Below are 11,043 nucleotides of genomic sequence, written 5' to 3'. Positions count from 1 at the left end.
GAAGTCAGGGGATGACTAACAGTGGGACCAGGACACAGCGTTTCATATGACCTGAGTGGCATTCTGATGACTTTGCCAGCATCCACATAGCTCAGATGGGCCTGCGGGAATTTCTTGTTCTCCTTCCTAAGGAAGGACTTTGAAGCCAAGACCCCACCAACAGACACCTCCGCACTGACCACCGGAGCAGAAAACCAGCACAGTATCTTTGCCCTCTTTTGGAACAGAGATTAAGGTAAACTGGACACACAAGGAGAACATCATAACCTTCTAGAAGGCTCTCGGGCCCAGGCTCCTGAGCACCAGAAAGGATTCCTGTACTTTCTCTAGGAACAGAGAGGAGAATCTCAGAGGTCAGCGTTAGCTCCACTCAGGAATCTAAGGATACAATCAACTTCGACAAGGTTCAGCAGAATCCAGTCTGAAGGGGTGGGGGAGGGGGTCCAAGGACTAAATCTCACACCAACATCTTTAACTTCTCTTACTAGACTCACCACATACATGGGAGGAGGTGGCCGGCCTGACCCACAGTTTCCCTTGTACACAACATACCTTGTGGCTGGATGTGGTTCCATGTGGAAATGGGTGTGGACAAGACTACACTGAATCCCACAGATGCCAGGCCATTCAGTCCCAGACCCTGGCCATCCCCATCCCTGTGTAGAGAGCAGTGATGGTTTCTGGTTACCTGAGTTACCAGAAATGCTAATCACCCCAGGGAGGCCCATAAACTCAACAGAAACTGCTACAAGAGTAGCCATGCCTTGCTGTAACCTGTCTAGCCACCCCCTATTCTGCAGAGGAAACCTTGTTCCCTCAAGTAGAGCAAATATTAAGTCAACTTTGCAGGAGTGTATTCATTCAATCTTCACTGAGGAGAATAGAAAGGGAGGGGACCCTGGGAGGTCATCACCACCGTGGAGTGGCTCTCTTCAGCTTCCAGCAGTGAGAAGATAGCCTGTTGTCCATCCCTCCACGTCCCAGCACTCAATGCTTGCAGCTGGTTCTGTACATCCAGCACCCACCCTGGGTGGATGTACAGAGTGGGCCAGAGGCTCAGTGTCTAACCCCTTGGGTTTTACCACAAAGGGGTGGTCAGCGGGGTGGGGGGGTAGTGTGAAGAATAAGAGGCAGTAAGAAGCATGGACTATTAGCAAACCTAAGGTTCTGGCACGTTCTCTGTGTAATCGGAAACTCTCAGAGCATGGGACCTTTGGAGGTCAACTAATTCAATGGCAGCCAATCCAACGAGAAAGGGGCCAGCCTTGCTCATCTCTTTACTGCCTCCGCAGGGGGCTTGTTTAGTCTTACCAGGTCCACAGTTCCTATTTGCAACTCCTAAATCCAAAGAGCTCTGAGAACTGAGTTTGTTTTGTAAGGCATTTGGCAGCAAAACTGCCTGATGTGCACTGTCTTAAGGCCATGTAGAGTCTTTCTTCATCATACTCTGGTATATTCCTATATTTTGCTGTCAGATTATAAATTCATTTGATTATGAGGTGCTACTCCAGAGCCCCCCTGCAAGTGGCATATAACATATGCATCGAGTGACCATTCTAAAGGATCCAAAAAAAGAGCTGAGTTCTGAAACACATGTGGCCCTGAGGACTCGAGTAAGGAATTGAGAAGTTCTAAGGTTGAATGTGTTTCTGTGTTTCTCTGCCAGACTGGATCCACACCTACTGGAAGTTTTTACTGATGAACCTGATCTTGCTGTGAGCTCTCCTGTCCTCAGAAACCTTTCTTGAAGCTCAGTGACTTAGTTTGGACCCGCTGATGAATTTCTTGTGCCTTTGCGAGCGTCATGAATATATATGATTTTGTCCATTTTTATGTCTCAAATGAATTGCCAAATGAATTCATTCATTTGGGACCTAATTACCTGCTTGGGTTTAGCCTCACTGCACCAACTCCACTGCCCTGCACATGTCAGGTGTACAAAGATCCTGAGTGCTTAGGCCCTCACCGCACTGATTCCAGAACCCTGCAACTGCAGGCTTCTCATGAGAAGAACAGGAGAGTCTAGAAATGCGACGAAAATTCAACAAGATGGCAGATTACAAAATTAATATATGAAAATTATTAGCTTTAATACATACAAAAATAAGTTTGGAAAATACAGTGGAAACTAATACAAATCTTCCTCAACTTGCAGTGGAGTTACATCCCAATAAACCCATCATAAGTTCAAAGTATCCTAAGTCGAAAATGGATTTAATACATGTAAGCTACATAACCCACAGCTTAGCCCAGCCTACCTTAAACATGCCCAGAACACTTGCATTAGCCTCTATGTAGGCCAAATCATCTAATACAAAGCCTACTTTATACTAGTGTTGATTATCTCATGTAATTTGTTGAGTACTGTACTGATGGGGGACAGCAGCGTGCTTGTATGGGGAAAGAACGGTTGTACGTGGGTGGGATTTTTACCCTCATGACTACATGGCTGACTAGCAGCTGCAGCCGCCACATTGCCTGGCATCGTAAAAGCGGATCGTACTGCGGATGGCCAGCCTGGGGAAAGTTCAAAATCCAGAATTTGGAGTACAGTTTCTACTGAGTATGTGTTGCTTTCACGTCATCATAAAGTTGAAAAATCATAAATCCAACCACTGTAATTTGGGGACTGTCTGTATCTCCACTTCCAATAGAAACTGAAAAAGACTTTTAAAACCTTGATACATTGATATTCGGTAAGAAATATATATCTATAAATACAAAGATATTCAATAAAAATATGCCTGGCCTATTAATAAGAAAGCAACTTTAAAACTTTTTTTTTTTTAAAGATTTTATTTATTTGAGAGAGAATGAGAGAGAGAGAGAGCATGAGGTGGGGAGGGTCAGAGGGAGAAGCAGACTCCTCGCTGAGCAAGGAGCCCAATGTGGGACTCGATCCTGGGACTCCAGGATCATGACCTGAGCCAAAGGCAGTCGCTTAACCAACTGAGCCACCCAGGCGCCCTAAAACTATTATTTTTTTAAAAGATTTTATTTATTTATTTGACAGAGAGAGAGACAGCCAGAGAGGGAACACAAGCAGGGGGAGTGGGAGAGGGAGAAGCAGGCTTCCCGCGGAGCAGGGAGCCCGATGCGGGGCTCGATCCCAGGACCCTGGGATCATGACCCAAGCCAAAGGCAGATGCTTAACGACTGAGCCACCCAGGCACCCCTAAAACTATTGATAAAGAAATATTATTAGTTTGTTTTGGTATAATTGTAGATGGCATCATAGCTATATTTAAAAAAATAATCTTCAGGGTGCCTGGCTGGTACTGTCGGTTGGGCGACTGACTCTTGATTTCGGCTGAGGTCATGATCTCAGGGTTGTGAGATGGAGCCCACCATTGGGCTCCACGCCGGGGGCAGAGCCTATTTAAGATTCTCTCTCTCCCTCTGCCCCTCCCACCGCGTTCTCTCTCTTCTCTCTCTCTAAAATAAATAAATAAATCTTCAAAAAAAGAAGTCTTCTTTTTTTAGAAATACATACTGAAACGATTAGAGATGGAATAATGATGTCAGGGATTTGTTTGAAAATAACATGGGGAGGGGACGGGTGTGGATAGGTAACTTGCGGCCATGGATTGAGGGTAGTAGAGGCTGTTTAATGGGTACAGAAAGGCTCATTTTACTGTTCTCACTACTTTTGTGTATATCCTAAATTCTGCATACTAAAAAGTTTTTTAAAAAATCTACTGAGGGACTGGAAGACATTTTTAAGTTGAGAGAACGACCTAGCTTGCTTTTAAATAAAAAGGTGTGATTTTGTTTTCCTCCAAATTTACTATAAATTCAATGTGAACTTAATTAAAATACCAACAAGGAGTACTTTAGAAAGTTCCTCTGGAAAAATGAACATATAATAGCTAGGAAAATTATGAAAGAGTAGGAGTGATGGGGTTTAGGGCAAAGAAAGCCTGGTCTTACAAGCACTAAAACTTAATTAAAGCAACTTAGTGATAGAGAACAAATAGGGCAATCATGCAAAATAAAATTCCAGAAGTAGGTTTAGGTGCCTACTATGTGCCAAGCGCTCTCGAGGAGGCTGGATAATGGCCCCCAACAGAATAGACAAAAATTCTAAACTTTAAACAAATAAAAGAATTCTCACGGTAATAAATGCCGCAGAGAATAGGAAGCAAAACAATGAGATAAAAGAGTGAGCAGGGTGACTTTTGAGTTGAGACCTTAGAAACTCGTCAGGACATGGAAGTTCCAGGAGAGGCCCATTCCAGGCAAAAAAGAATGAACTTCATGTGTTCAAGAGAAAGAAGACTGTGGAAAACAGAAGAGGAAGCCAGGAAGATAAGCAGGGGACAGCTTATACAAACCTTGCAGAGGCTGGGGAGGAATCTGGATTTTAGTCTAATTGAAATGCAAGGCCAGTAGAAGGTTTTAGTCTGCAGATATGATCCTATTAGCATTTTTTGAAAATCACTCTGGCTACCACAAAGAGAGGACTCCATGAAGACAAGCATGCACATGCAATTTTCAGTTTTCCCCAGCAATGGTCTACCCAAGAAATCATGTTGGCATAAAGCAGCTAGAAGTGGTGGAAATGGTTATAAGTGGTCTGACTTGGGATACAATTTTGACCTAGTGCCAGTTTGCTGATGGATCAGAAGTGAAGGAGGAGAAAAAGAAAGGAATCAAGGATTATGCCCAGTGTTTTGGACTGAGTCATTGGGTAGATGATGGGGCCATTAACTGAGAAAGACAGGATGAGGCAGAAGTACGTTTGGCAGTGATGGTAGCAAATCAAGGACCCTATTATCATTAGGATATCTATCATTTGAGATGTCTATCAGCATCCAAGGAGAGTTGGCAATGGGCAGGCAGCTGCTACGTGAGCATGGAGCTCAACCTTGGAAATATACTTTTGAGCAGCACCAGCATAAAGAATGAGGGTAGCATTTCAGATCTACAGGGAAAATAGTGTTTGGCGACTGGTGTTGGGACAAACAACTTTGCATTTGGGAATGAAAAAAAAAAAGCTTCAAATTCAAGCTCAGAGCAAAATAATTGCCAAAATGGTAAAAAAAAATTTTTTTTAATTGCTAAGTGTACACAGAAAAATGGCCCTCCTGCACTCTTGCTGGGAGTGTAAATTCAGTCTTTCTTATGTATGATATGGCATTGTTTATCAAACTTAAAATGCATGTTTGCTTTGTTCCAGTAATCTTACTATCTGTGTTAATTTATCTAACAGATATACATGGAAGAAATTGTATGTACAAGAATGGTCACTGCAGACTCGCTGTAGTAAAAAATTATAAACAGGCAGTGTGTCTCAACAGAGAACTGGGTAAATAAATGATCATATGTCCACACGATGGACTGATCTGTAGATGATACAAAAGGTGACGGAAAACTTTATGTGCTGATACAGAACTCTAAGACACATTAAATGAAAAATAGCAAAGTCCAGAACCTTCTGTGTAGATTACATGTGTATGTTTATGTACAAGGCTTTCACTTTCATTTTTTTATCATTCGTCACTGTTTGAATTTTGTGTGTACAAATTTCCTATCAGAAAAGGATTATCTGAACAGTAAAATTATCAGTCACCTTTTTGTTTTCTTTATACTTCTGTGTATATTTTTTAAAAAGCCACCTCGCAGGTGTTATTAAGAAAAAAAAGTCAAAGAATATGGTCCCACATTCTACCCACTAAGAGTGTAGTCAAATCGCTTGAAATCTCCATGAAAATCTCATGACCTTCTTTTCCAGTTCTTTTTTATTTTATTATTTATTTATTTTTGGCGTTCTGATGTAACTGAGATTTTGTACCTTCAGGCTCTGTTGGAAGCAGCCTGTACCAAAAGCCAAGCTGTAAAAGTTGCAGGGGAGCTACAAAGCTGCCAGACGGGGTGTTTAATGAGCAAAACTTAAGGGTCGATGCAAATTGCTTGCAAACACCAGATGGCAGGGGTCATGCAGGAGAGCACCTCAAAGAGATCAAGTCAGAGCATGGGTCCGGTATGGAGGAAGATAAACGACTCCCATCTGATTTGGAGAGCAGGAGATTATCACGGGACTCCTGCAGCTCACTGAAGAGCAGAAGGGGTTCTTCTCCTGCAGCTCCCGGATGGGAAAACGCAAGAAAGGCAGGAGCTGAGGATGTAAAAGAATAAAGCAGCTCATGGTGGAAATGGAGTGTCTTGGCCTGTGTGAAATTCACCTGCAGGGCTTTTGAGGCTTAGATGCTCTGAAATCCCCAAATGTCTGAACCATGTACGTACGTGTGTGTACGTGCGTGCTCACACCCCACACACACACTACCTAAACACTGAGAATGCACTAGTTGTATTTAACCCTGGAAAAGGAAAAAACAAAACAAAACAAAACAAAACCAGGGCGCCTGGGTGGCTCAGTTGGTTAAGCGACTGCCTTCGGCTCAGGTCATGATCCTGGAGTCCCTGGATCGAGTCCCGCATCGGGCTCCCTGCTCGGCAGGGAGTCTGCTTCTCCCTCTGACCCTCCCCCCTCTCATGCTCTCTGTCTCTCATTCTCTCTCTCTCAAATAAATAAATAAAATCTTTAAAAACAAAAACAAAAAAACGAAACAAAACCAGAATTCAATTGAATGGTTATTAAGAATTTTAAATGAGGAAGGTACCCAATTAGCCCCTTTTTAAAAACATTTCTTTAACCTTTAAAATGATATATCTTATTTAAATGCAAAGTTAGTGCTAGGCTTCTTTGTTGTAATAAAGCCTTGTTTTTAACAGGAAGCAAGAGTGTCCCATTGTACCTCTTCCAATTAAGCACTTTTCTGGGAAGCCAGGCTGCAGGAAACCCCAAAGATATCACTGAGGCACCGAGACCTGCTCGCGGGGCAGTCTGCCCTGACTGTGGACATGGTACCTTGGCAGAAATAAACTTCCTAGCCTTGGCCTTGCATCTTCAAAAGTGATCACAGACATTAGAGCATCCCACTCAGATGCTGATCCCCTGTCCTTGCCAAGTCTAACCTACAGCTCTCTGGGGAATCTTGAACAGCTCTGCCCCTCCTCACTGGTCCTACAGGAAATGCAGAACAGCTGCTCAAGCCAGCAAATCTACACTCACCCTCACCTCCTCTGGTGGAGCCAGTCCCAGCTCCTTTAAACTTACCACTTGGGTCTCATTTTCCAATCATATAATTATCTCTGTGGGTCTCAGGGAGTAGAAAGAATATGGTGTTCCAAAAAAAATTACACCCTTCTTTTGGTCCTATATTCTATATTTTCTGCCGCTGGGAGAGGAATCTAAACTATGCCGCCGAGATATATTTAGTAGGAGTAACACCTCTGCAGCACTCTTCCTTTCAACTTACTACTGCCTTCTTGGGAGAGACTGTAGCCCAGGGGAGTGGGGATTTTTAAATGGAGTTTCCATATTCACCAAAAGCATGACACACCCTGAGAGCAACAGAGAAGAGCTGTAGGCTAGGTTATAGGAAGAGAGGGTTGTCCAAACACTAATTAACTCAACCTTACCCGCACTGTCCCATGACCCAAAAACAAGGATTCAAGGTTTAATGAAGTTAAAATCATCAGGAATGGAGAACTGAAGAAAATATAAACCCTTTGATTCAAACAGTTGCTAAAGTAGTTTGTAAATATCTTAAAACAATTCTAATCAAACACTGTTTTTTTTTGTTTGTTTTTTTTAGGGACTAACACACCCTTTTAATATGTTTTTAAATATTTTTAAGGTTTAAAAGTGTTTAAAGTTTGTAATTCCTAGTAGGAAAACATTATCTGAATGACTACCCTAATGGCAAACCACTATAGAATGTTTCAGTTGCATGTGGGGCAGAGGGGTAGGGATTCTCTTCACAGCACCCCAGCTTTCTTCATGAGAAGGTCAGAGGTACACTGGTTTGTATTATTGCGACATCCATTAGGTGATCGTTGCTTTTCCTTCAGCAAGGGCTTTATTTGTCAGAAAGGCATTATTATGCTTGACCTCCAAATTTGGATGACAATTTACTGATGAGATTCATAACCTTTGGATTGCTCTGATATTTTGACATATTCGCCGGGTTCTGGGCCACATCCTGGAAGGCCACCATAACTTCTGGATCCTGCATGGCTGCGAGAACCTCTGGATCACTAAGAATTTCATTGAGCCCAGGCATTCCTGCCATTCCAGGCATCCCCCCTGCCATTCCAGGCATTCCTCCAGGAAAATTACCAGGCATTCCCCCAGGAAAGCCACCTGGGAAAGAGCCATACTGAGCTCCTGATTGTCGTCTGGCTTCTTCCTCACTCTGGGCTCTCTCATGTTCTTCCCGAGCCTTCTTAACCCTTTCTATTCTTTCTTTGATCTCTCGCTCTTCACGTTTTCGCTCATACTTTCTCCGATGTTCAGCAATTTTCTGGGCCCTCGGTTGAACTTCTTTCAGCATTGCGCTAGCATCTTCATCGTAATGCAGTTTACAAGCAAGGGCAAGATCATGTGCTGCTTCTTCCCAATGGCCCAGAAGTCTGTGTGCTTTCCCTCGCCACTCATAAGGCTGAGCTGAATCAGGATTTATTTCAATAGCTCTGTCACAGTCTCGAATGGCAGCATTTGGCTTCTGTAATTTGATGAAGACACTGGCTCTCTTGGCATACAGAATGGCCAAGCGAGGATTCAGTTTGATGGCATCTGTGAACAAGTCAATGGCTTTCTGTAGTTCACCATCATTTAGGGCATCAGTGGCAGCCACTTTTTTATCATTTGCCTGATCCATCATTTCCTCGGTTATCTCTACATTTTCATCTCCCATTTCTTGAGGGGCATCAGTATCTGTTTCAATCACACCTTCATTGTCAATTTCTAGATCACTTTCCTCACTTGATGGTTCGTCTGTCTTTATGTTTTCCTCCGCCTTCTTACTATCTGTTTTTTCTTCCTTGATATTGTCTTCTGATTTAGTTTTATGAGTGGCAGGTGGTATTTTACCCCCCATGCTCTCCACCCACTCCCGCAGGAAGCGCATTTCCTCGGTGTGCAGAACGCTCGGATCCTGCTTACACATTTTCACAAAGGCCCGAAGCTCGCTCACTTTGCGGGGGTCCATGGTCCAGAGGCGGTGAAAGGCGGCAGGTGCGGCTGAGGTTGCGGCCCAATTCCAAGCCCGGGTACTAGCTCAGCGTGATCGTGTGGAAGGGGGCCCTGGTTTTTTTTTTTTTTTTAAAGATTTTTTATTTATTTATTTGACAGAGAGACACAGCAAGAGAGGGAACACAAGCAGGGGGAGTGGGAGAGGGAGAAGCAGGCTTCCCACTGAGCAGGGAGCCCGATGTGGGGCTTGATCCCAGGATCCTGGGATCATGACCTGAGCCTAAGGCAGACGCTTAATGACAGAGTCACCCAGGCGCCCCTTGGTTGTTTTTTTTTTAAGTAAATTCTACACCCAACGTGAGGCTTGAACTCACGACTCTGAGATCAACTGTCGCATGCTCTACCGACTGAGCTAGCCAGGTGCTCCTAATGGCAGAACACTTTTAGGGTAAACTTTTTATTATAAGGATTAACTTTTGAAAGGTTCTACATAGCATTTTATGATCCAATATGGTACGAAAGGCAAGACTGATAGGCAGATAGATATACACACATATTTTAAACATATATACATTATATATTATACATACATTTTTCTATGTATATTATATGAGAAACATGAACTTCAGAGTGTTTTAGTTTCTTGAGGCCATAAAACTAATACCCTGGATTCAAACCCAAGCTGGACAATGAATCCTGTGGAAAATCTATGCTATCTGTGATATCAAACAAGTTGATACCATCTGCTGTTCACAATCCAAGATGACAGATGACAGTCAACTTTTAGTTGTCATTAGAGAGGAAAATGTATTCCCGCAAAAGAACCCACAGTCAGTGCAATTCACTATCTTGCTTTTTTAATGACCTGAGTTAAGATACTCTGATATTAAACAGAGATGTTACTAAATGCACTGTGGTATCCTGGATCAGATCCTGGAACAGAGAAAGGACATTACTGAATTTGAATAAAGTGTGGAGCTTAGTTAATAGATACGTGCCTTGTTGGTTTCTCGTTCTGGCAAATGTACCACGGTTATGTAAAATGTTAACAAAAGGGTGAAAAGGAGTGAAGGGTAAAAAAGGACTTCTTACTATCTTGGCAATTTTTGTTTGTCTAAAATTACTACAGAAGAGAAAGTTCATTAAAAATAAACGTAAGTATCGGGGCGCCTGGGTGGCTCAGTCGGTTAAGCGGCTGCCTTCGGCTCGGGTCATGATCCCAGGGTCCTAGGATCGAGCCCCACGTCAGGCTCCCTGCTCGGTGGAGAGCCTGCTTCTTCCTCTCCCTCTCCCTGCTGTTCTGCCTACTTGTGCTCTCTCTCTCTCTCTGTCAAATAAATAAAATCTTAAAATAAATAAATAAATAAATAAAAATAAATAAACGTAAGTATCAATAAGCCAACAGTCTTAAACCTTTAATGTTTATCACATGTTAAAGGAAGGAAACAAGTCATTTTCCACCCGAGTGGTGGTTCCATATTCAGAAGCATTTAGTGATAATCTGGCAAAGGTCTCCGCTCATGGAAAAAGCAAAAAACATTTACATATATGGTGGTAATTATTTTGCAGGTGTCGACCTTGAGGGCAAGAAGGCTGGGCAATCCTGGGAAGGAGTTCAGAGTTGGCCAATCCCCGTCCCCCCACTCCCCCACAATGGACATCAGCTATTGTCTGAGAAGCCAAGACCAGCTAGAGAAGCACAAGCTAGACCAGTCTCTACAGTGCCTCTCTCCAAACTGCAGGAGACAAGCTGCCAGACTGGGCACAGGCTCCCTACACCCACAACAGGAGGTATTTACAAACCCTGCAGGACCTGGCGCCTGGTCAGGGATTTCAAGGACAAGCCAGCAGCGTTTCCAGAGAGCAGCAGAGTAATTAAGCTCACATGTCCAGACGAGGAGCCTGGCAGGCCCGGGCTGCAGAGCCCCAGGCTTGCTTCTGGCTGCTTGTGTGTGTTCACCACCAAGAGTCTGGCCACAAACATGGGAGCAACATGCAGGTTG

General features: G+C 43.4%; 1 protein-coding gene across 1 annotated transcript; it reads right to left on the bottom strand.

The window, feature by feature from the left end:
- Positions 1 to 7,695: 7,695 nt before the first annotated feature.
- LOC118006297 (hsc70-interacting protein-like) lies at positions 7,696 to 9,103 on the bottom strand. Its single transcript, XM_034998921.1, has one exon. It carries the CDS (start codon positions 9,054 to 9,056, stop codon positions 7,947 to 7,949), a length of 1,110 nt encoding a protein of 369 aa, XP_034854812.1. The 5' UTR covers positions 9,057 to 9,103; the 3' UTR covers positions 7,696 to 7,946.
- Positions 9,104 to 11,043: the final 1,940 nt, after the last annotated feature.

This window comes from Mirounga leonina, unplaced genomic scaffold (assembly GCF_011800145.1).
Source record: "Mirounga leonina isolate KUSES-001 unplaced genomic scaffold, KU_Mleo_1.0 Mir_95, whole genome shotgun sequence".
Taxonomy (NCBI): Eukaryota; Metazoa; Chordata; class Mammalia; order Carnivora; family Phocidae; genus Mirounga; species Mirounga leonina.
Note: the sequence above shows the minus strand (reverse complement) of the source record. Positions and strands in the feature narration are given on the sequence as shown.